Source organism: Python bivittatus, unplaced genomic scaffold, assembly GCF_059951505.1.
Source record: "Python bivittatus isolate LINGU-HERP-01145 unplaced genomic scaffold, Pbiv_v1 ctg000610_np1212, whole genome shotgun sequence".
NCBI classification, from domain to species: Eukaryota; Metazoa; Chordata; class Lepidosauria; order Squamata; family Pythonidae; genus Python; species Python bivittatus.
In genome coordinates this window covers 60,067,655-60,094,261 of record NW_028277088.1, presented here as the reverse complement: position 1 = coordinate 60,094,261, position 26,607 = coordinate 60,067,655, and the positions used below count along the sequence as shown (strand labels likewise).

The window sequence follows — 26,607 nt, the reverse complement described above, 5'->3', positions numbered from 1 at the left end:
CATTGTACTAAACCATAATTTTCTGTACCAATAGAGGTGAACATGTGTAGCTCAGGGTTGAACTGTGGAGTCCTTGGGGTTCTCTGAGCTTGGTTCTTTTCTTGCAAATGTTTCATTACCCGGCTAGGCAACATCTTCAGTGCTAAAATGGGATGGGGTTTGCTCTCTAATTATATACTTATATACTCTATTTATATCAAGATTAGCATATGTTTACTGCTTGATTGTATGCTTGGTGGTAACCTTTGCTTATCTGAGTGATGATTGCTGGTGAGGCAATCTTCTGGTCTTCTATCTCTCTTGAATACACTTAACCATAGTTTTAACTGGGAAACTGTCAGCATTTTAAACCAAGCTAAATCAAAAAATGCAACAGAATTCTTGGAAGCTTGGTATTCAGACAAGGCAGCAATTAACAGACCCATAGAGATAAACAGCATCTACATACTATTCAAAAGAGACAAAAGACCAGAAGATCGCCTCACTAGCAATCATCACCCAGATAAGCAAAGGTTACTACCAGGCACACAATCAAGCAGTAAACATAGGCTAATCAAGGAACTACCAGAGGAGCAAAACAAAACCCCCACCCCCACCAGCACTGGCAAGGCATGCCACAGTATATAAATAGAGAGCAAACCCCATCCCATTTTAGCACTGAAGATGTTACCTAGTGGGGTAATGAAACATTTGCAAGAAAAGAATCAAGCTCAGAGAACTCCAAGGAGTCCATAATTTTCTGTGTTGCTCTAAAAACAGACAGTGCATTTGTATTTAGAATAAAACAAGAAGCAATGGAATTATCTCATATACACATTTAGATTCTGGGTTAACACAATCAGCTGGTATTGTTCATCGACTTTTAACTTCAACTCTTCTAGTTGGGCTATACTGTATGATACAATCTTGTCAATTTAGAGTACTGTCATAAGCAACATTAACATATTTTTAGGAAGATTTTCATTGGGACAGAATCTTAGGAACATGTCATTTAATTTCTACTTATATTCAAACTGAAGTCTAAATCATGTACAGTATAATTTTAATCTTTATTCTAGAGATTTTACATCCAAAAAAACCATCATACGAGAGGCTGTCCAGTCAGTCACTCACGCTCTGGTCATTTCTTGGTTAGACTACTGCAATGTGCTCTACATGGGGCTACTCTTGAAGAGTATCCAGAAGCTACCGTTGGTTCAAAATGCAGCCGCGTGGACAATCATGGGTGCCCCAAGGATGGCACATATAACACCTCTGCTATGGGAGCTGCATTGGGTGCCAGTTTGCTTCTAGGTCCAATTCAAGGTGCTCATTATCACCTTTAAAGGCCTACATGGCACGGATCCAGGTTATCTGAGGGACTGTCTCACCCCCATTACATCAACCTGTCCCACCTTGGTCAGGCAGACAGGGCATGTTGCGGACCTTGTCAACGAGAGAATGTTGGCTGGCAGGGCCAGGAAGAGAGCCTTCTCTGCCACTGTCTTGCCCTTTGGAATATTCTCCCCCCAGAGGTGCAGCGGGCCCCTACCCTCCCGGTTTTCCAGAAAGGACTGAAGACCTGGCTCTGTCAGCTTGCATGGGGTGACAGAAGTTGTAATCAATCCTGGGGGTGGCTGGTGCCCTGACAACACTCCTTGAGCTGTTTGCCAATTTTATCATCCTTTGGAATTTATTTATTAATTATTTAAGATGGTTTTATATTGTATTTTAATTGAATGCATCTCTTCTATAAACTGCCCAGTCACTTTTTAATGAAATGGGTGGTGACAAATTTGAATATATATATATATTCACATACCAGACACTATGTAAAATTTCTTGTCCAACTGAGAAAATTAGCCAAATAAAATGTCTATAAAATGACAGCATGAATCAATTTGACAAGACCTTGCTGTTTGGGAGACACTGATTGATCCGATCCCGTGCTTCATCTGCTGCATGCTCTACCAAGGCCAGGACATGTTCTTCGGCTGTGCTGTCTGTCAGACTGCACGCATTTCCTTCTGGTTCAAATATACAACTATAACAAAGTACAAATTATCATATAAATAAGAAATCAAATGGTTCCCCACCTCCCTCTAAACCATAGAATTTTATGACTGCTAGGTAAACATAGTGAATTTCCTGGGTGAATCAGCATTCTTTTCTTCTTACTACTAGATTTTAAAATTTTAATTTCATAAGGCTACCCAACTCCATAGTGACTCTGGATGCCATACAATATTAAGAACAAAATTAACAGCAACAATAAGGCAAAGATGGTGAACCATCCATAAGGAGTAAAACCCAGTGCCCTCTCACCATATAACACTCTCACCACCTGACCTAATCCAAAGCCTGGGGGAAGAGCCAGACGTAAGGCTTGTTTGAATGAGGCCAAGATAGGGGCCATTCAAATTTCTGTGGGGATAGTGTCCCAGGGAAAAGGTACTGCAAATAGAGAAGGCTCCCTTCCTGAGTCCAATCAGGTAATAGTGTTCAACTGATGGGATCTGAAGCATGCAAACTCTTTTGGATCAAACAGGGCAGGCAAACACTGCAGATGGTCCTTCAGACAGCCAGGCCTTATGCCACAAAGAGCTTTATGGCTGATAACTGGTACCGTGAATTGTACCCAAAAGCCTATGAGTAACCAGTCCACTCATGGAGCAGAGGAATTACATGGTCATACTGTGGGGTGCTCATAACTTCCCATGCCATTGCATTCTGGATCAGCTGCAGCTTCTGAGTAAACTTTAAGAGCAGCCCCATGTTGAGTTATATTAAAATAATCCACATATAAGATGATTAAAACATGAATCTGTCCAGAGAGCCTCCCAGTCCAGAAACAGGTACAACTGGTACACAAGATGAATCTGTGTGAAGGTTTCTTGGCTACAGCTGGCCCCTTCTTCTCAAGCAGGAGCTAAAACCCAAATTGTGCATAAGTCCAAAATAGAGAAGTGAAACCCCATTCAGGACTACAGGTGGACAATCTCCAATTCTGAGTGGTCCAGACACTCACAGCCACTTGGTCTTGCTAGGGTTAAGCTTGACTGTCTTCCTCCCCATCCAGACCCTCACAGCCTCCAAACACTGGGACAAGACCTCGATAGCATCACTTGGTAGCCTGGGATCATAATATACAAACTGGGTATACTATGAGATCAAGAGCCAAGACAATCACATGTCATCCACAAACATAACCAGTACCATTGCTGTACTATGTCCTGGCCTGAAATCCAACTTAAAGATGTCCAGATAATCCAATTCCTCTGGGACTCTCTGAAGCTGTAGCCTGACTACCTTCTCAACAACCTTCCCTAAAAAGTTAATAGTTTATAATTATAGTCTTATAATTATAAGACCTCGTTCATATTCTCAAGTACTAAAATAACTCCCTCTTCAGTTTACAGACTGAAAAAATGTTTTATAGAATTTTGTTTTACAGGTACTCCATTCCATCTGGAGGTTTTTCTTAGTTATTCTTAACTAGAGGTTTTTCCTCCATGCTAGTCCACCATCATGCTGTCAGAACTTGTTCTGTTTTTCAGACTGTTTTATTCTCTTTAGCTACAAGAGGCCACTTCATCATAAGAAATCATAATAAGTGAACTTTTTACAGCATTAATGCTAATCTTGATAGATTTCCTTTAAAGTTATTGCTATTGTAGTTTGATTATATAATCAGAATTGATCTGGGATCATTTGTATCTGATGCTTGTTTGTTCTGTTTCTTTACTGTGTTAACCAAAGCTATTAACTGAAGCTGTTAAAGAATCATGAAAAAAGAAAGTCCAAAAGGCAATACGGTGGTACCTCGGGATACGAACGCCTCTACTAACGAACTTTTCGGGTAACAACCAGCTCCGGCCGCAAAAATTTACCTCGATGTGCGAACTCCGCCTCAGGGTATGGCCATTTTTCCGCCCTGACACGTGGTCCGCGGCCATTTTTCCACCCGACACGTGGTCCACGGCCATTTTCCCGCCGCACAGTGTGGCGCCCGGCTGTTCTCCCGCCGCGCGGCGCCTGGCCGTTCTCCCGCCGCGCCCGGCTGTTCTACCGCTGCGCTGTGCCCGGCCATTCTCCCGCCCCTGATGCGTGGTCCCCGGACGCCAGAACGGATTAACGGTAATTACATTGAACCTTATGGGAAAATTTGCTTCGGGGTGTGACCAAATTCGGAGGGCGGAACGGATTAACCGGATTTACACTGAACCCTATGGGGAAATTTGCGTCGGGTTATGACCAACTCGGGATACGCCCAGAGTCACGGAACGGATTATGTTCGTATCCCGAGGTACCACTGTACTATAAATTATTCAAACAAGAGTCCATTCAGATAATGAAAGAATAAGTCCTAATTAGATTCAGTAGACATAGGAAAAAGCAGTAAAATAAATATCCAGAAATCAGGAAAAAAGGGGAGATTTTGACCTGCATATCTGTTAAGTACAGTTCCAGAGGTTCTTATCAACATAATTGCTGGCCATAACTGCAAGCAGCTTTATAAAGATTTATAGTCCCCTGGGTTTACCCTCTGAGAACAGGCCTCCAAGGAAAATTAGGTCTTCTGTCAAGTACCTAACAATTAACAGCAGTCCGGAAGAGACAGATCTTTTGTCTCCTAATGAACCGCCATCTTGATTAGATGGAATCTGAAAGAATTGCTATTGTTAGAAGAGAATATTAAACTGAAGTATCATCAAGAACTAAAATTTCTTCCAGTACAATTTAACTTCTGAAATAAATATTCTTTGCTACAGTATGAGAGGCAAGTAAAGCATTTATGGGAGGGTTGTTCTGAGTCAAACAGAAAGAAAGTCATGCAAAAGCAGAAAGATATATTACTGAATAATTTAAAACAATTAGAACTAAGACATAAACTCAATCCAACTTTAGATTTAGAGCCAAAGATGAAAGCAATAAGGAACTATTATAATTGACTGGGAGTGAATGAAACTTATAAACAAAAATGAGCTTCACCAGGCATAAATATTTTGAAAAAGGCAATAAGCCAGACAAACTGTTAACATATCAATGAAGTAAGGGACAAAACAAAATAATAATCCATTTGGGACAGCTCTAAATATGTTTCTACAATGAAGCATATGATGTAGCAATTCATTATTTAATATTCAAAATTATATAATAAACAGGAATCTGATCCAGTAAAATTGAAGAAAATTTGAATGGAATATTACTTCAAAAATGTATGGATCAACAAAAATAAATTCTTAATTGGCTTACAATAGAACATGAAACCAAAGAGTCAATCAAAAAATGAAACTGAATAAAGCTCCAGGAGCAGACAGTATTTCTACAATTTACTACAGAATTTTTCAAGAAACTCTAATTAAACCTTTAACTCAAGTAATGAACAAGATTCAGTTATGCCAGGAACCTCACCTGTCATGGAAAGAAGCTTTCATCTCTTTGATTTATAAAGAAGGAAAAGATCCAATTCATCTTGAATCATACAGACCCATTTCTTTACTGAGTGTGAATTATAAGTTTTTTACAATTCTTACTAAGAGTCTAAATGGACTTTTAACTGAAATTATACATCTTGACTAGATGGCTTTATCTCAAACAAATACATGAGAAACGATAGTACATATAATTTAAATATTACCAATAAGGCACATCAGAAAAATGAAAACTTGGCCATGATATTTCTTCTAAAAAAAAAAACTTTGACAATTTGGAATGGGCTTTTATGCTTTCAGTTTTGAAAAAAAATGGGTTATAGCCCTAATTTTCTTATATTTATAGAGCATTTATAAAAAACAAACAGCCAAAATTGTAATAAATGGTCTTATTTCATAGCAATATACTAAAGGGGATAAGGGTGCCCCCCTCTCCTTCATTATTTTTACCGGTAGTAGAACCACTGCCTATTGAGCTATGCTAAAACAACATCATTTCAGGAATTAAACTACACAAGAACATTAATTAAAATTTATTTGCTGATGGTATTGTATTTAAATTGCTCAGCCTAAAGATTCTTGAACATTGCCGATGGAACACGTAAAACAAAATTGTTCAGGGTCAAGTTACCGGATCAATCAAGAGAAAATTCAAATGTTGATATGGAATTTGACAGAGGAAGAAATTCAATGTGTATACCAAACAACAGGCTTTAACACTGAAGTTAGGATGATATTCAGTGGGATTTGAATATAGTACTGCACCAGTTCTCATTTTGCTAGATCTTGCAGCAGTGTTCAGTATCATCAGTCATGGTATTCCTCTGTATCCCCTATGTATGTATGTGTGTGTGTATACATGATACACGTATGTATCATACAGTATCAGATAAAAGTATCCAGTTATCTATCTCCATCCTGGCCAAGCAGAAAACACAGTGGAAGTTTTAACCTGGTGCCAGGAAGCTGTGAAGCATTGGATAGGACTGAACAGGGTACAGGTAGTCCTCAGGTTATGACAGCAATTTGGAATGGGATTGCTGTTGTTAAGCAATGCAGTCGTAAAGTGCAATGTCATGTGACCGCATTGCTTAGCGATGACAATCTGGGCAGCTGTTGTAACCTCAGGACGTGTGGGTCATTAAGTGGGAAGAAGTGGGAGTCCCAGGTAAGGGGAGTGCAAGGGAAGTGCCATGAGCACTAGGGGGCATCGGTGAGAACTGTAGAAGGGCCAGTGAAAGCTTCGGATGGGTTGCAGAAGCTGCGGGAGGGTTGGCAGAGGCCATGGGATTACAGGGGATGCTGCGGGTGGGCACATACTACAGAGTTTGGGCAGGTGGGGGGGTTCTACAGAGTACAAGATCCTTGGGGTCTCATATTCCATAGTGGGCTCCTTGGGAGAAAAAGCAGCAGGAGCAACTTACTGGGGTGACTTGCAACCTTCCCTGCAGGCTTCCCCATTGACTTTGCTTGTGAGAAGCTGGCAGGGAAGGTTGCAAATGGTGAATATGTGATGCTGCTTGCTGTGATGTTGTAACTGCAAGCCGGACACCCAAGAGCCTGGATTGCAATCATGTGACTGCAGGGATGCTTCAAGGGCCGGAACTTCGAGGATCGGTCATAAGTCCATTTTTTCAGCACCACCGTAACTTTGAACGGTTGCTGAAGAAATGGACATAAGCTGAGGACTACATGTAGAATGAATCCCAACATGATAAAGTGGCTGCTTGCCTCTGGTTCCATCATAATTCCACATTTAATATTAGATGGACTGAGGGCTGGTTTTGGCATACTAGTTAAGGCACCAGGCTAGATACTGGGAGACCATGAGTTCTAGTCTCACCTTAGGCACAAAGCTAGCTAGGTGACTTTTGGGTGAGTTACTCTTTCTCTCAGACCAGGAAGAAGGCAATGGCAAACCACTTCCAAATGCTACTTATAGCCTAGGTTCTCATTACCTCTGGGACTGTCTATACTGACTAGAATCTGCTATCCTATAGGTACTGGCTAGGAAGATGTGCTGCGGATTCTTCCCAGAGAGTTTAAGAGGTGGGAACCTGGAGGCAGGCTTTCTTGATTACAGTCTGCCCATTCTGGAACCCCTTGCCTCCCAAGATTAGAATAGTTCCTTCCTGCCCACATTCAGAAAGGCCATTAAGAAAGTTCTTTTCCATAGAGATTTCAGAGTACCTGGCACCACATGTCATGGAAGCGTCCAGTTTTTAATGTACTTGATGGTTTTTATATTAAAATGTTACTTATTGGTGCTGTTTTAGGGCACTGCTTTATTTCTTTTATTAATACAAACCACCTAGAGTATTTGATGAGGTGGCATATAAATATATATAATAACATAAATGATTCTTAATATCAGCAGTTTTGAATCTGTTTACCTGCAACTATGCTGACAACCAGAAGTATGAATTACAATACTCTCTTATAAATATTGAGATGCCCATCTGCAGTATCCTGAAAACTACACTGCTACATTGAAGGAAAATTTCACGAATGTACCAAAAATACATAGTTTTAGAATAACAGATATTTCAAATTAGAGCTGAAAATCTTCTCAGAACCAACAATTACAGGGAGTCCTCGACTTATGACCATTTGTTTAGTGCCTGTTCGAAGTTATGATGGTGCTGAAAAAAGCAACTTACAGTCCTCACACTTACAATCATTGTAGCATCATCATGGTCATGTGATTGTGATTTGGGCACTTGGCAACAGTTGCGAATTTACAAAGATTGTGGCATCCTGCAGTCACGTGATCGTGATTTGTGACCTTCCCAGCTGGCTTCTGACAAGAAAAGTCAGTGGGGAAGCCGGCAGGGAAGGTCGTAAGTTGCGGTCACATGATGTCTTACTAACGACCACACCACTTAACAATGAGTTTTTGGTTCCTATTGTGGTCAAAGTTGAGGACTACCTGTACTTCAAAATTAGCATCTTTTAAAATATTATGAAGATTAGTGTGCAATGTTATTTCTAAAAAGCAAATAAGAAAAAAAGAGGGGTTTAATGAAGAAAACACAGAAATTAAGAGAGAGAAACCTTCATTTTTAAAAGCAATTGTATTTGTTAAAAGGATTACTAACTAAAGAAGAACACTATCCATTTTTACGAATGAAAAGGTCAAATGATGATGTCAGCAGTTTTGAAATTGGAAAGTCCTGGAGTCCTTAGGAGGTTACTGTCATGTTTTAACATGACCAGAAACAAGGGACAGGCCACTACTCACAGTCCCTTGCAATATCCACTACACAGGAACACTGGAAATGTCCTGGAGTCTGATCTTTTATAGGAATAGTGTGCCAGACTAATACCCATCAGTGCAGTAAACATTTTGAAAATAATTTGGAAGAACTGCTTCAAATTACCCTGAAATTGAATGCCATTCTACTATTCATTAATACAAGCCCTCTTTTTTCAGGCTTCCATTCTAGCCTCAAAAAAGATGTGGCTGATTTAAGAAGTCAGCTCACTAAAATTAATGCGCCTCTTGCAGCTGTACTTTTTTTTCTGGCTCATATGGAAACCTGAAAGATCAGCTGCTGTAATGAATGCCAAGAATGCCCTGTGCTCATGTTTGTCAATTCTTCCAACTCATTTTCAGAGTGTTTACCCAATGCCACCTATACTGACTGTATACTCTAGAACATGCCCCCAAATCTTTTGGGGTGCACAACAATTCTGCTCAAGGGCCCCAAGATGCGTAAGTTCCTTGACAAACATTATATGTTGTCCCAGTTCTTTGAGGTATAAACTCAGAAAAACAATGCTCTGATTAATTCATTCCTAAAATGGGAGTGTTAATTTGCAAATAAAGGCATAAAAGAGCAAAAAATTTCCTCCAGTGGTTACCTAATAACTTCTTTACTTGGTTTTTTGGATTTCTTGGTAGTCTCTACATGCACAGGAACAACTTCGGGCACTGGATCTTCAACAGCTGGGTCCTCATCGCCCAAAAGAGCTGCCTGCTGAGAAAAATCCATGTCCTGCATAAACGACATGCTGCGCTTCAAAGCTAACAGCCGTTCCTAGAATTAGAAAGGACAGAGCAGCAGGGACTTTACACCTTTCCCTCATAGCGAAGATGCTATGATGATGGGATGGGATGGGAATGGCCATGGCTTTGCACCTAAGAGCTACATCTTCAATGAGGATGCAAGGTGATTCAATCATGACAGCATGACACCAGAACACCTGCAACCTACCTCAGAAGGGAAACCATACACAAAAATGGCCACCTACCTGAACACAGAACTTACCACAATCTTCATACAAGACAGTCAACTCTTCAGTTTGAAAGTCAGCTTTTTATAATTTTGAAAAATGGTATCATATAATGGGTGTATCTTACACAAATCCATCTTTTGCTCATTTTATATAAACATTTCCATTATACTTTGTCTGCTTTTATTCAGTAGGTGAAGGAGTAGGTATTGTATTTAGAAATTCATTAAAAATTTAATCAAACAGTTTTTAAAAAAGAGTATGTATGTATTTTCTTAAATATTTTATGGAAAGAAGCTTTAAAAATAGTGAAATGTTTAAACATTCTAGAATAGTTTCAATGTTTATTTAAATAGGGCAATGTTTATTTCTTGAGTGAATGCTTCAATTCAACATTTCTATCTTGAAGAAACCAAATCTTAAAGGAAAGCTTTTCACCTTAAAAGGATAGAGATTTATAATGGAAATGCCAATGAGACCTTTATTAAACCCAGCAGCATGGGGAAACCACCATTTGGTATTAAGAACAGAATTCAGCTTCTTTAAAATTCCAGTTTTATTTTATAAAACATGGTCTGCCCTCTAGGGCTATAAATATCTGATCTAAAGTAGGGTTCTTTATTTAAAGTAAAGTTCAGTGCTTAAGAACATGTTGAAGTATGAATGCAGCATATCAGCAATTGCTTTAATAAGCCACTTAGACACATGCTGCATTCACATCCCCACGCACCCAAACCACCCTTCTGAAACTGAACCTAGACTGGAAGTATAAAATAATGTTGTATTATGACCCACTACAAAGGTTAATCTATATTTTTTGCCCCGGAAAGTTCTCTGTTATAGTTGTCTTACTTTGCTCATCATCTTAAAGCCAGCATGGAGGATCTTTTTGGCCAGTTTGTAGTACACGGTGTCTGGTCTGTTGTAAGTCATTGCATTGTCACACATCAATTTAAAATCTGCCTGGAAAGCATAAACATAAATTGCTCTGTTTTCAAAAACTATTTATAGTTTAAGAAGTTCAATTTCAGTGGACTCTTACAATGTAAGTTAGTTGATAAACATTTACCCAATTATTTTACAAGCAATCCTTTTGGTTACTTATGGTGCAAATGAAATGGTTTAAATCCAATCCTTTGCTTGATTTAACTGTTCAAAATATCAGTATCTATGCCATTTACAGTCACTTGCAGTTTAAGCTAAGGAGCAGACTGTTTACTGCTCACAGTGGTTTTTAGGCTTACTTCTCATAAAACAAGTGAAATGCTGCATGTTAATTTTCCAGATGCAGTAAATTAGGTAGGCATAGAAGACCACTCAAGTCATGCTCAGTTTAAAATGATACAATCAGAGAAAATGTAGCATGGAATGTTGGAGTTCCTGATTTAAAGGGAAATTAAAACTGTGTATAATTAAACACATTTGGACTTCAAAAAAGTAGATTTTAATACTATCTGAACAGTGTTAAACAGGATCGCATGGTAGTAGAAGCTAATAAGAAAAGGAGCTCAAAATAGTTAGGACCTCCTAGAGAAGAAGATATTAAAACACAATTACAAACAATTCCAATGAAGAGAGAAAAATGGAGGGCAGTTGAAGAAACAATATGATTACACCAAAAATTTAGTGAAGATCTGATAAACTAGAAAGGATACATACAGAAAATGTGAAGAGGACAGGACAAAATATATACACAGGTAATACAGTGCATTCAGAAAGTATTCAGCCCCCCTTCCCTTTTTTCAATTTTGTTATGTTGTAGCCTGATACTACAATCGTTCAAATTCATTTTTTTCCTCATTAATCTACACTCAGTACCCCATAATGACAAAGTGAAAACAGAATTTTAGAAATGTCTGTAAATTTATTAAAAAGAAAAAACTGAAATATCACATTGGCATAAGTGTCCAGACTCTTTACTCATTAGTTTGTTGAAGCACCTTTGGCAGCAATTACAGCCTCAGTCTTTTTCAGTATGACACAACAAGCTTTGCACACCTGGATTGGGGGATTTTTTGCCATTCTTCTTTGCAAATCTTCTCAAGCTCAATCAGGTCAGATGGATACTGTCAGTGGACTGCCATTTTCAGGTCTCTCCAGAGATGTTCAATAGGGTTCAAGTCAGGGCTCTGGCTGGGCCACTCTAGGACATTCACAGAGTTGTCCCTAAGCCATTCTTGTGTTGTCTTGGCTGTGTGCTTAGGATCGTTGTCATGTTGGAAGGTGTCCCAGTCTGAGGTCCTGAGCGCTATGGAACAGGTTTTCATTGAGGATATCTCTGTACTTTGCTCCATTCAGCTTTCCCTCAACCCTGACCAGTCTCCCAGTCCCTGCTGCTCAAAAACACCCCCACAGCATGATGCTGCCACCACCATGCTTCATTGTTGGGATGGTATTGGGCAGGTGATGAGCGGTACCTGGTTTCCTCCAGACATAATGTTTAGAATTGAGGCCAAACAGTTCAATCTTGGTTTCATCAGACCAGAGAATCTTGTTTCTCACAGTCTGAGAGTCCTTCAGGTGCTTTTTTGGAAACTCCAAGAGGGCTTTCATGTGTTTTGCACTGAGGAGAGGCTTCCGTCTAGCCACTCTGCCATAAAGCCCAGATCAGTGGAGGACTGCAGTGATGGCTGTCCTTCTGGAACTTTGTCCCATCTCCACACAGCATCTCTGGAGCTCAGTCAGAGTGACCATCAGGTTCTTGGTCACCTCTTTTACTAAGGCTCTTCTCCCCCGATTGCTTAGTTTGGCTGGGTGACCAGCTCTTGGAAGAGTCCTGGTTGTGCCAAACTTCTTCCATTTGAGAATTATGGAGGCCACTGTGCTCTTGAGAACCTTCAGTGCAGCAGAAATTTTTTTGTAGCCTTCCCCAGATCTGTGCCTTGCAATAATCTTATCTCTGAGCTCTGCAGGTAGTTCCTTTAACCTCATGGCTTTTGCTCTGATACAGTATGCATTGTCAGCTGTGAGGCCTTCTATAGAGAGGTGTGTGCCTTTCCAAATCATGTCCAATCAGTTTGATTTACCACAGGTGGACTCCAGTCAAGATGTAGAAACAGCTCAGCAATGATCAAGAGAAATGGGAGGCACCTGAGCTAAATGTGAAGTGTTGTTGCAAAGGGTCTGAATACTTATGCCAATGTGATATTCAAGTTTTTCCTTTTTAATAAATTTACAGACATTTCTAAAATTCTGTTTTCACTTTGTCATTATGGGGTACTGAGTGTAGATTAATGAGAAAAAAAATGAATTTGAACTATTGTAGTGTCAGGCTGCAACATAACAAAATTGAAAAAAGTGAAGGGGGTCTGAATACTTTCTAAATGCACTGTATATACAGGTATATAGCCTGGAATTGTACTGTTGATGTCAAGAAAGCAAAAGGTCAGAATGAGTTGATGTTAGTTAGATGTTAAAAATAATCAAATAGGGTTTTTTTAGATATGTTGAACAGAAAATATCCAGTATACCAGTTGCTCAAAGAAGAGGGCAAAATGCTAATGGATAAGAAAAATAGGCAGAGTTACCCAATTCCTATGTTTGATCATCTCAAAGCCCCCTCACCAATTCCCCCCCCCCCAAATTCCATTCCATCAGGAAATTGTGAAAGGCAGAACTGAAGCTTGAGATTGACAGAAATATAGCCAGAGTATTTTTTTTTACTTTGAATTTTAAATCTCCATGACCAGATGAATTGCATCCCTTGACACTAAAGGAGCTAACTGATGATCTGTCAAACCCTTAGTATTTGAGAAATCCTGAATGAAGTGCCAGATAGTTGGACGACAGCAATTGCTGTTCTTGTAGTCAAAGGAAAAGATGGAGGAGGGGGAAAGTCCAGAAACTACAGACCAGTCACTCTGACACTGATACTTGAGTAGATTCTAGAGCTGATCATAAGGAGATCTGTATGGATCTTGAAAAAAATTACCAGAAGTAAGCACAAATTTGTCAAGAAAAATTAATACCAGGCTAATCTTATCTCATTTTTTTAGTGTGTAAGTTCTTTAATAGATTGTGAAAATGCTATAGACATAATATACCTTGACTTAAGCAAAGCATTTGGCAAAGTATCTCATGATATGTTGATTAGCTAGTTAGTTTAATGTAGGATGAATGTGACAAGCAGATTCCAGTTGAATGTTAGAAAAAAGTTCCTAACAGTAACAGCAGTTCAACAGTGGATCCAGAGAGGTAGGGGGTTCTCCTTTACTGAATTTGTTCAAGCAAACATTAGTCAACCATCTATCTGGGAGGCTTTAATATGGATTCCTATACTGAACAGAGGGTTGGCCTTAATAGCCTAAATGGTCACTTTCAACTCTGTGATTCTGTGAAAGGCTATGATGGTGACTAATGCCAGCATGGGTAGTCTCAGGATGGTTTTATGGGCATTTAGTGTCTGATTTCACAAGTGCACTGTTTCTACTGAATTCAAGTGTACCATGAGAGCTAAGTGAGCTTTTTGTTACTGCTCTGATAATTTTGATGTGGCAAATTATATATTTCTTAGAGTGTAGAGTTCTAGAATACTTTTTCTCTGGAGTCAACAGAAGATAGCAGAAAAAAAAAAAAAAAGACAAGGCAGTGATGCAAATTGGTTACAGAAGCCTAAATAGTGTGACTGAAAAGGGGGAAAAGGTATGAAAGTACAGGATTTATCTCGGCAAAGGCAAGAAAGGAGCTGGAGAGAGGATACCTCCAAGAATCAAACAAGAAATAGTTACTATTATGCCCATCTGCGCTACCTACTTCATTTTACTATTTTATTTTCTCCTATTTTTGTAATATTTTTAGAAAAAAATATTTTAAGCAATTGCCCACAGATCTTCAGTTACTACGTAGATCTGAAGAATAAAAAATAAATGAAGGCACTAAGTTATTGAAAGACTGGTACAACCCTAAAACAAACTTTTATAGTACATAAAATGCATATAAGCAGGTAACAGTATAATACACTGAATATACTGAATGGCCTTGACTTTTTAGGTATAAGGTTGCAAGCATATTCCTGTAGAATACAAAGATTTGTACATCTATTTCTGGAACCTCATGATATCATCCCTGTCACAGAGAAAACAAAGATTAGCAATTCACACTAGCTTAATAAATCTCTATTAATTCACCTTGAATTCCGTTACTGACTTGTACTCATTTGCTGCGATTTTTTCTTTCATTGTACCAAAATCCATAGGATGTTTTATTATCATGGAATATCCAGGAGCAATAGCATCCGTGACTGGAAAAGCAAAAAAACCATGAGGATCTTTCCTAAAAAAAGAAAGAAAGAAAGAAAGCACAGAAACTTAACATTATTTTTAGGCCTAATATTGCCCACACTATATTAGTTATGTCAATTATCAACTTTCTGCAATATGGTGCAATGCCTGAAGGCAAAGCCAAGGAATGGGAAACATAAAAGTACTGAAATACAATCCCTAACCCATCAAACTGCCAAAAATCTTAGAGCATCTAAGAGCATCAAATAAATATCTGAGCATAACAAATATTCAGTTTGTGCCATTACTTCTAGCTGAGGTGTGCAGGCTTGTGACAAAAATAAGAAAACATTTTGTTTTTGTTCCTAATGAAAGCATAAGTAATCTCCATAGTATTTTTACAACCCTCTCCAGCTACATAAAGCAGCCTTTCTCAACCTTCTGACCCTAGAAGAACCCTTGAAATATTTTTCAGGCCTTGGGGAACCCTTGCACATTCAGGCTGTAATATAGGCCAGAAGTTACAAATTTATTATATTCATTTCATGTGTACGCCTGTATGAGGGCATTAACAGTGTTCCTAAACTAAAAATAAAGAATGAAACATACCTCTTTAATGTGAAAACTCTGCTTGTTTTTTGCTGCACAAATACTCAATTCTGGGCCATGTATGAAATTTATTTAAAATAATGGGATAAAATAACTACAGGAAAACAGCAGGGAAAATATGCGGGAGGGAGTGACCGACGTCACAGACTAAGTTGGATGAGTCCATTAATTTTTTGAAAAATGCACTTCTCCCTCCCCTTCCTTCAATATATTGCTCCTTTACTGTAATATATACCTCCCTTCCTGCAATTAGCACTCACCTGTTATCAACAGTCTCCCCTATCTCGCACCAAAAATTAAGAATGGATTCAACCAAATAAACACAGTCTTACAGTGCACTACCAGAGAGCTCAGAAAGAGTTGTAACTAGATTTTTGTTTGGTCTCTGCTCATCACTGCAAGAGCTCGTTGCCTGAATTTGAAATAATTTTTTAAATAAATCATGATCTCCCAGGAAACTCCTAGTGACCTCTCGCGGAACCCTAGGGTTCCATGGAACCCTGATTGAAAAACCCTGAGATAGAAAGTAAGGCAGCAATTACACTGCCTGGCAATCTCTTTCAGGCTGCTAAGATGGAGTCTATTATGTTCAATCACACACACCTTCCCCCCAGGACCATCTGCACAAAGAAGACATGCCCTCAACACCCATCTTCCTGCTCTATGATTTTTGGATCTCATACAGCTCCATTTCAAGAGTTTTGTTCCATTCTCCTTTGGGCTGCTTCAGTGGTCTTGAATCTGCCCAGGAACAAACAGGCTGCAGCAGCCAATGCTGCCTAGAATCCATTTTGGGTCACCAGCAATCATTATCATCCTTCTTCCCTCAACCTCTCTCTTCAAAATTGCCTGCTTCCCCCTTGCCAGCAGATCAGCTCCCTTTTCTTGAGAGAAAGTGTCTATCTGTGAGAAAAGTGTCACGGAATCATAAAAGTGTAGAGTTGGAAAAGACCACAAGAATCATCTGGTTCAATCTTTTCCAATGTACAGGAAAACCAGTTAAACTTTTCTTGAGAAGTGGCTGTCCAACCTTCCCTTAAAAACCTCCAGTAGTGGAGAACCTACAACCTTCCTAGAGAAACTGTTCCACTGTTGTATGCATCTTATGGAAGTTTTTTTCTTTATATTTAAATGAAATCTACATAGCTGCCACTTGTATCCATTATTTCTAGGTCTACTTTCTGTATCATTGGGTTCCTGACCATCTTCCCTAAGGCACCCTTCTATATGTACCTAAATAATGATTTTAAATGATTCTTCTTTTCTCTAGACTGAACATTTTCAGTTCTTTCATCTTGTCCCTACAGGGCACGTCCTCAAGTCTATATATCATCTTTGTCATCCTCCCCTGAACTTGTTCTAAATTGCCAATATCCTCGGGATATGTAGTACCCAGAATCGTAAACAGAACTCCAGGTATGGCCCTACTAGTGCAGAATAGAGGGGAATAAAGATTTCACACATCTTTGATACAACAACTGTAATGCAGCCCAGGAATTGATTAGTCCTTCTAGAAGCTGACTTACATTGCTTACTCATGTGCAGCTTGTTGTCAATGACATACCCAAATCCTTTTCAAAAGTAGTGCTTCCAAGCTAAAAATCCCCCATCTTCTATGAATGCACTATATTTTTCCTCCCTAAATTTTATCTTATATTTATCCCTACTGAAAGATACCTTGTTCCTCTTATCCAACTCTTCCAACTTCTCCATATTAGATTGCAATCTTGTTCTATCTTCCTGAGTTGGCCAGACCTTCCAATTTTATGTCATCCATGAATTTGATAAGCAGCCTATCAATTCCATTATCAAGGTCATTAATAAAAATGTTGAATAATACTGGCCCAAAAGAGATCCCTGTGGGAAACCATTGGCTACTGTTCTCCAATTCAATGTAGAGCCATCAATGTTGACTGAGAGTGCAGTTAGCCAATTGTGACCCAATTTACTGTAGGACCATCCAAACCACACTTTAGCTATTTGTCAATGAAAATGTCACATGGAACCTTGTCAAAATTTTGCTGAAATCACAGTAAATTATATTTGCTGCATTCCCTGTTTACTAAAATAGTTGCCTTCCTAAAGTCCAGGGTTTATATTTGACTGTTTTTTAAAATCTATCTGTTAAAATCAAGAATTCTAATAATAGTCACTTTTACTCAATAATAATAATAGTCACTATTTTACCCACCACTTTGAGATCTTCAATCAACTACTCTTAGTATAGACCAAATCCAAGGTAGCAAATCTTCTAGTGTCCAACTTTACCTTTTGAAAAAGAAGCTTATCACCAACAGAAATCAGGAATTTATCTGACATCTTGTTTATGGCAGAATTAGTTTTCCAACAGATGTCTCCATGTTTTTTTGAGGCTTTATTTATCTGCTTTAACAAAATTTCTTCCAACTGATTTGGTGATCTGCAGTAATATCCTAGTAAGATATCCCTTCTGCTAGCTTGTCTTTTTATCTTGACCTAAATGCATCCAACACTTATGTTACCAACAATCCAGTGAGCCTTTTATCAGCCCTTCAATACAGGCAAAATCAAGAAACAAAAGCATAAAGGATTCCAGGAATGTTCTTTATTGTTGTAGGATAGGATAACAGAATCTTGAAAGCCTGTCAGAGTTTCTCTCTGCCCCATCTTATACGAAATAAAATCAAAGTGGGGTTATTTTGGGTTTCTTTTTAATACAGAACTTCTCAGGACTGAATTGCCATTTCTCTCAATGTTTCATTGCTTTCTTCCCCCTTTTAAAAGTCACATCACCACCCCCAACAGAATCTCTTCCCATTCCCATATGTGAAGCTGGCCCAGGCAACTCATCAAGGAAAATGGACACATAATCATTCCCCTCCTCCCTCGCTTGAAGATGGGCCCAGCAGCTCGCCAACATCAGTGGAAAAGTCTGACAGCGCAGAACTAGATGGAGCTAGAAGGTGCCTATCCCCACCTTTGCATAGCAAACACAACTGGAGAGTCTGACATGACTGGAAGCTGATGTCTGGTGATTTTGGAGATGTGGTTTGTGGGGCAATTTCAGATGGAACTGACAGGCAAGTTATGGTGTCTGGACATCCTTTGTTCCCTCCCACCAATTCTTTGAATAAGTTAGCTTTCCAGTGAATATATCCACTTGGTAGTCCTCTTTCCCATCTACCAGAACCAGGGGTGGTGGTAGGGTGAGACAGTAGAAGGAACAGGTGCAGAATGCAAGAGACAGAGTGGGCCCATCTCAAACAGGGGGAAACTGATGAGATATTGGATGAACCTTCATTGAAGAAGGCAATTGCAGACAGAAGGCCACTGGGCTAATTTGATGTTTAACAGGGAAAGGGACTATAAATTTTGTTTTGGATAGGTGGGAGGAAGGCAAAAACTTAGTAGAAAGCTACTCTAAATCCTCCATTGTAATCTTGGTGCTGTTTTGCCTAAGCACATATGGTGCATGTTTCTATATAGCCTTAGCCAAATCTAATTGGTCCTTTAAGAGGATCTATGCAGCTTATCTCTCCTGGAAAAAGTCAGAAATTTAAGGAACAATGGAAGCAAGAGGTCTGAGGACAAGATGCTTAGTGGTGGTGGCGGTGGTGGGGTTAATTGTTAGACAACCCGATATAGGTAGTCCCTGGGTTAAGAAAGCCTGGGTTATAGACGACTCACAGTTAAGAATGGAGCCTACTGTAGCAAATTTTAAGTTAAATACCCAATGATTTGAATTAAATACACTATGGTTCAAGTTCATTACACAATACTACTTATATAGTATTATACAGTAATACTCTTCCGGCTTACGTACAAATTTGACTTAAGGACAGACTATGAGAACTCGTTCTTAAACTGGTGACTACCTGTAGAGGAATGCTACAAGTTGCTATAGGTGAATTCTCCAAGAGGCAATAATTCAGTTCAGTTGTCCTGTTGATAAGAGACACAGCAGCACAAACATCGTTCAAGTAATGTGTTCACCTTCTCCTCTCCCCTTAGATTTCAGACAATGAGAGGAGGACAAATGGATATAAATGTCCAGTAAGTGGAAAAGGGCCCTCCAAAACTTGGGGGTAAATTAAGAACCATGATTCGAGATCATCTACCTGTACCAAGCAATGTGGTCCATAAACGGTTGCAGAGTCTCCTGAGCTGAGAGCAGACCCTTGCAAGGAATAAAATAAGTCATCTTGGTAAGGAAATCCCCTACCACCAAAATGGTCATTGCATAGTTTTCTTGCGGACGTTTCATTACCCGACTAGGTAACGTGTTCAGTGCTAGCACGTCTGCAAGAAAACAACCAAGCTCAGAGAACACCAAGGACTCCACAGTTCAACCCTGAGCTACATATATTCTCTTCTACTGATCATTGCATAGCTGGAAGATTGATAATAAAACTCAGGGAAACTGTCCCATGGACTAGGAGGAAAGGGGAGTGGCTGGGCCAAACTTTAGCCCAGCAACAGACATGACAGGATGACATATAGTCTTTGACATCTGCCTTCACCCTTGTCCACCAAAACTCTCTGAGCACAAATTTGCTTACCTGAAAATAAGTTCTAATATTTTCAGTAAAGCTTACCTGAATTCTGTTCATGTAGGTGAGATATACTGAAGATATGTCAGCAGGGAAGAGAAAGCTGACTGCAAATTTTTAAGTTCAGCATTACTTTATTAACTGTTAATGTATGCATTTTATTTCCTCTGGTCCTCAACTAGAGCTGTGCAGCACTTTGAATTCAGTCTTCAAAAGATGATTTGGAGGGTCTGGGAGCTTCAATATGTTACAGAGAGACTATGGTTGCTTTAAGGTGTTGCAGACAAGTTTGGGCTCATCATGCTCCAAAGCCCTGTTAGATCAAATCCAAAACACTTCCCTACCTTGTTTGGTTCAATAATAAATAAATATTAAAGTGTCCCTGTGAAGAATCTCCATAGAGTTAAGCTATAGAGGGGAGAATGTTGAATGTTCTGAGCATTCATGTTTCTAACTGGGATTCCTATTCATACTTTCAAACAAGATTAAAAAAGACATGAATCTGAGTGACAAATTTGCTTCTACTATATCTAAACTTATACAAACTCTCAATAGAAAATAAAATCAACTTTAAAATACCTCTTAATCACAGAGGACTCATTAAGTTAAACAGCTAAATTTGAAAACTCAATATAGCAGCTACACATCTTATTTTATTTATATATTATATATTCTTACCTCTGTAACTGACGAAGAAAATGTTCCAATAATTGTTGGATAGGAGTGCTCTCATTTTCTGCTATAATTCAACATAAAAAATAGGTTTTGACAGTAATTTTCATATTTCTCACAATTCTAATACTATAACCTATTCATACAGAGAGCTTCTTAATTTACAGGTAGTCCTCAACTTACAACAGCAATTGGGAACTGAATTTCTATCACTAAGCGATGTGGTTGTAAAATGCGACTGCATCGCTTAGCGATGGCAATCCCTGCATTCCCAGTGGCCATTGTTAACTGAATCCCACAGTTGTTAGGCAAGACAACTACCTGCCGGCTTCCCATAACCAAAGTCAGTGGGGAAGTTGGCAGGAAGTTGCAAGTCCCAGGGCCGCAGGCAGGTAAGTGGCTGCTGCTGGGTGAAGGAGGGAGCAAGGAGGTGCATGGGGGAGGGTGCGCAAGAGGCGTGGCACAGTGAGGGTTGCAAGGGTGCATGAGGGATGGTCGAGGAAGATGTGTGAGAGGCACCATGCAGATCGGGAAGGGTGCGAGAGGCTGCAAAGAGGTTTCTGAGAGGCGCGGGTTGAGGAGGGTGCATGAGGGTGTGTGAGAGGCCCCATGCGGATCAGGGAAGGTGTGAGAGGGTGCATGAGAAGTGCCATGAGGGTTGGGGAGGGTCAGGAGGGTTGTGCGAGGGGTGCCACATGGGTAAGGGAGGGTGTGTGAGAGGCACAGCACTGGTCGGGGAGGGTCAGGAAAGGTGCATGAGAGTGCGAGAAGGTGCACAAGAGGCACAGGTCGGGGGGGTGTGAGGAGTGCAAGAGAGAGGTACAGCATGGGTTGGGAGGGTGCGAGGGAGTGCGAGAGAGGTGCCATGTGGGTTGGGGAGGAAGCACAGAGAGGCATGGTGCAGGTTGGGGAGGGTCAGGGAGAGTGCACGAGGGTGTGAGGTGTGTGAGAGGTGCAGGTCAGGGAGGGTATGCAAGGGTGCGAGGGGGTGCACAAGAGGCACGGTACTTGTTGGGGAAGGTTGGGGAGAGTACACAAGAGTGCGTGAGAGGTGCCACGCAAGTTGAAGAGGGTGCGAGGGATGTGTGAGAGGTGGCGCACAGATCAGGGAGAGTGCGTGAGGGTGTGTGAGAGGTGCCACATGGGTTGGGAGGATGTGCGAGAGGTGCTGTGGGGGTCAGGAAGAGGGTGCAGGGATGCATGAGTGGTCTGTGCAGGCCGAGTACAGAGGGGCTGGGGGAGGATGCATGGGAGGAGGAGACTTACCCCAGCAACTTGCAACCTTCCCTGCCAGCTTCCCCACTGACTTTCTGGGGAAGCTGGCTGGGAAGGTAGCAAATGGTGATCATGTAATTGTGGGATGCTTGGCAACCATTCGTAAGTGCAAACAGGCTGCCAAGCACCTAGATTGTGATCACATGACTGCAGGGGTGCTGGGGCAGCCAGAACTCCAAGGACCAGTCATAACCAGCATTTGTTCAGTGCGTTGTAACTTGGAAAGGTTGCTGACTGAATGGTCATAGGTCAAGGACTACCTGTAAGAGATACCAGAGTATGCTGACTTCTTTTCACGATATTCAAAAGAAATATAAATTTTTGAGCTTAACAGCAAAATCTCCACTATATTATTTATAAATGTTAAAAGTAATTTTAAAGGTGACCTGGACTTGGTTGCCAAGAATTGCCTCTTAACAGCACAAACAGTTATTGCTATATTTGGCCAGCTTCTGGAGGCTAACAAAAAGATAGACGAGTTAAAGACTTTAATGGGAGATTATATCACTAATTTGGAAAAGAAAGCAAATAGCAACCTTTATGGGCTGACATCTACATTAAATCCAAGGACAGAAGGGGCAGACCGGGGTTGCATAGATGGAGAGGATAGGAAGGACAGACTAGTATAAATGTTAAAAAAAGAAAAAAAGAGAATCCCTCCCAAAATAATATAGGTTAATTTGTAATTTCTGACTTCCCCATTCTTTGTTCTCCAACTGATTTGCAGTACCTATTGAAGTAAACTTTAGAAACCATACTCTAAATGTGTTTATCTTGCTGTGTAATGTACAATATATATGGAAGCCATTTTTGCTTAAGTTTAGTTAAACTTGTATTATGTATGTGTACTGTTAGTTTTGCCATTCCTGCATATTCTCCAAGTTTTAAGTTCCCAATCAGATATTGTTGGTACCATGTCTTTTTTCCAGTGTTTGCATAGTTTGTCCTCATAGTCATAAGGATGTATCTTAATAAATTATGTTATTTTTTATTGATATGTTCTGAAATTATACCTAGTAAAAAAAATGTGGTTTCATTTCGAATTTGACTCCTAAGATTCTCTGAATGGTGCTGTGTATGTCTTTCTAATACTTTTGCGGGTTTTTTGCATGTCCACCAGATATGGTAGAATATTCCTTCTGTCTTGTGGCATTTCCAGCATTTATTATTATATGATTTGCTTATTTTGGCAATTATTGACAGAGTGGTATACCATCTGAAAACATTTTATATCTGTTATGCTATGTGGGAATGACCTTGGGAGACTGGGCCCAGAGATGCTGCCTAGGGAATGGTCAGATAAGAGACAGCATAATCCGCAGCTGGATAGTGGGCAGGGCAAGAGGCCTAGAAGAGACCCTCCCTAATTTCTCAGGGTGTAAAGGAGACAGGGGGAGAATTGTACTTTCAGACTTGCAAGATTCTGTTAATGTTGCCTTACAATAAAGTAGAATTAGCTAATCTGGTCATGTTTCCTGTGTGGTCCAGCTGGTAAGACTGACTATATCAGTTCTCTCTCAAACCATTGCTTGGAGTAAATTTCATTGATTTGTTCCACAATTCTTCCTATTGTTCTGGGATACAATTTGAAGTTTGGAAGAACAAGGCACCTTCTGTCTTTTTAATCTTGTAAAACTGGGACTGTTTCTGTTGCATCCAATTTATCATACATGTTTTTATTTGTTATGTCTCCATATCATATCTAAGTAAAAGTTTATATATATGGCCTAAGTGATCTTGATTCTTACCAGCATTTCAAATTTTGTTATTTTTCTTAATGTCCCTCTCTCATTTTTGAGGTCAGATTTTATTCTTCCAGCAACTTGCCATGGAATGTTGCGGCCTTCACTAACTACAATTGTTCTTGCTATGTGTTTAATCTGTTAAAAGGATCTGGGAGAATCATGTTTGCATTTGTAATGATATTCTTCTAACCATAGTTATCTCCAAGATAAAAAGCATTTAGAGGAGAGGCTAATTGTGAAATTGTTGGATTTATTATTTTTCTTGTAGACTGCCATATTTTTATCAAGCTTTGCCTTATAATGTATCCTTTCAGAATTTTATCCTCTTTTGTGTCCCTGTATCTATAGCGCCCATTAACTATTGGAAGGTGGGCTCCTTCCAATATTGATGTTCTACTATTCAGAGATTTAATGCACTTTGTTAACCATGACAAACAGCTTGCTCTGTGATACAATTTGAAGTTTGGAAGAACAAGGCAACCTCTGTCTTTTTAATCTTGTAAAATTTTTAAGTTTGACCCTAGGTTTTTGCTCCATATGAATTTGCTAACAATTTCTTGCCATTTGGTTTTTTCTGAAATTAGAATTGGTGCCATTTGAAACAGATAATTTATTTTGGGTAATACATTTATTTTGATAATTGCAACTGAACCTCACCTGGAAGGCTTTAAGTTTTTCCACCTTTTAATACCTGTTTTAATTTCTTGCCATAATTTGACATGCTGTTTTGATATATTTCTTGGTTATTACCTATCAAATGCACACTGTGTTATCTGGCAGCCAGATTCTTTCTGCAAGAAATCTTCTCCTTGTGTTAAATGTTTTGTGATTATTTTGATTTTTTGGATGTTGATTTTGTTCTGGAGAATTCTCCAAAGCTATGGATTGTTTTAATCAACTGTCTTATTGCCCCTTCTGGTTCTGTTATAGTTAATACTATATAACATTTAAGCTTATATTCCTCTCCAAAAATTTTGAGACCAGGTATTTGTTTATCACCTCAAACCTTTTCTGCAAATATTTCTAAAGCAATGATAAATAATAAAAGAATGTGGGTCACATTATTGATATTCTTCAATATTGGAAGATTGTGTAAGATGGGTTCCTCAGATGCTGTTAGAAGAGATTAAAACTTTCAGAGTAGAAATTTGCCAGCAACTGTTGTCACACTATAAGAATGAAAGTGAGGAATTTCTTCACAGCATTGTGATAGTTAACAAAATATGGGCTTATCATTATGACTCAGAAAGGAAGTGTCAGTCCATGGAATATCATCACAAACCTTTGCCAAAAGAAAAAAAATCAAAGCCCCAGGCATCCACACTAGGCCTCACATCTCATGAGCTATCCAAGAGGCAATTGCCAAGTTGGATCTCACCCTCTTACCCCATCTACCATACAGTCTAGATTTAGCACCAATGTGACTTCTGTCAGAACCTTGCAATTAAGTGCCTTGATTAATTGTAACTGCTAGCTTGCTCAGTTCTGCCATAATTGCATGGGGGTGGGGAGGAATGCCAAGAAGGTGTATAATGGTTAGTGCAGATGGCGTTGCTTTATCTAAGCTACAGGAATGCCAAGGTCGTACCGGCGTGAGAGCAAAGGAAGGCGCCAGAAAATTGAGGGGGAAAAGGGGGGCAAGTAGAAGGGTTAAGAAAGCATTGTTTTGCGCGGGCTTTTCAGTTTCAGCAATTATGTTAATCTTCAATAAACTTATTTTCTTTTGGACTTGCTAAGTCTCTGGAGAATGTTTCTGTTTCGTTGGGATTAAAGTCTGCAGTACCTGACACCTTTTCCCAAAATTGAAGAAATACCTTCATGGATACCTACTGAACTCAAATGAAAAGGTGGAAAGGACAGTCAGGGCCTAGTTGAAGATATAATTAATATATCCCTATTTAAACAAGTTATTAAGGTGGAGGCATTACTTTTCATTCAATCCTTGGTTCATGCACCTGTGACCACTTAATAACTCAATTTTTAATTGGAACTCACCTCAACATCAATCACTTCCCTTTAATTTGCATGTTGGATTCTAAAGCAAATACCACGTTCCTAGAAAAAGTCTACAGTCTTCTCATTTCCATAACTAAAGGCATGCTTGGAGTAAATGGTCCTCCAGAGCGTGAAAGATTTGCTTAGTCTCTTGATGTTCTTCAGCCTTGGTCTCAAACCTGTCTGGCATATTTTCAGACTATTAACCTTACTCTACAAGTTCCTTTATCAAGATCACCCTCAAATTGCCCTAACTTCCCCCATATTAGTTCCAACACTAACTGTATTAAAGCACAAAAGGTCCTGCTTGCAGCAGTAAATGCCTTCTGACTTAACAGTTCCACAGAGATGTTCCAGTCATTTCTAAATCAAAAGAAAAGCTATAGTACTCTTCTAAAATCAAAGGAAAGGGAAGTTATGACCAAGGAATGGGAGAGTGTAATTGCAGCTGCCAAGCTTAGGAACCTTTCTTGGTTCTAGCACTTAGTTAACAACTTCCTTAATGATGGACATTTTGGTCCAGTCTGCAAAATCTCCACAGAATCTTGTAAGAACAATTTCTGGATTATTTTCACAATGAAATTATTACACAATCCAGGTACAACTTAATGTTCTTCCTGACTGGCCTCCCATATTCACTTCTGAAGTCAAAGACTGTATTTCACACCTAAAACCCTAGCAGGAGATTTTATCACTTTGGAATTATTAAAGGAGGACTATCAACATCATATAATATATTCAGTTACTCATAATCAATTAATGATATACTGGAAAATTATAGTCTCTGTGACATTTGTAAATCCCTTGTTAACTCATTTTATCCTACTTTAAATTATTTTTTTAAGGGAAAATAAGGACCTGGCTGTCCTATGCACCTATATTAACAACTCAGCATGTTTTCCTACTGACTGAA

At 39.4% G+C, this 26,607-nt stretch overlaps 1 protein-coding gene across 6 annotated transcripts in view; it reads right to left on the bottom strand.

Moving 5' to 3' along the window:
• Positions 1 to 26,607, bottom strand: part of BRD9 (bromodomain containing 9) — an 87,398-nt gene that overhangs the window by 27,183 nt on the left and 33,608 nt on the right. For 3 of the 6 annotated variants that reach the window (XR_015797759.1, XM_088150189.1, XM_088150190.1), the window contains exons 4-8: positions 20,686 to 20,746; positions 14,777 to 14,921; positions 10,503 to 10,613; positions 9,279 to 9,394; positions 1,891 to 2,023 (exon numbers count right to left, since the gene is read on the bottom strand). Coding sequence is in view for 5 of the 6 variants with exons in the window: in XM_088150189.1 (XP_088006315.1) it covers positions 1,891 to 2,023; positions 9,279 to 9,394; positions 10,503 to 10,613; positions 14,777 to 14,921; positions 20,686 to 20,746 (566 nt within the window). In the remaining variant the exon portion in view is untranslated. The remainder of the gene's footprint in view (positions 1 to 1,890; positions 2,024 to 9,278; positions 9,395 to 10,502; positions 10,614 to 14,776; positions 14,922 to 20,685; positions 20,747 to 26,607) is intronic. The other 3 variants (XM_088150191.1, XM_088150193.1, XM_088150192.1) reach the window with 2 other exon arrangements.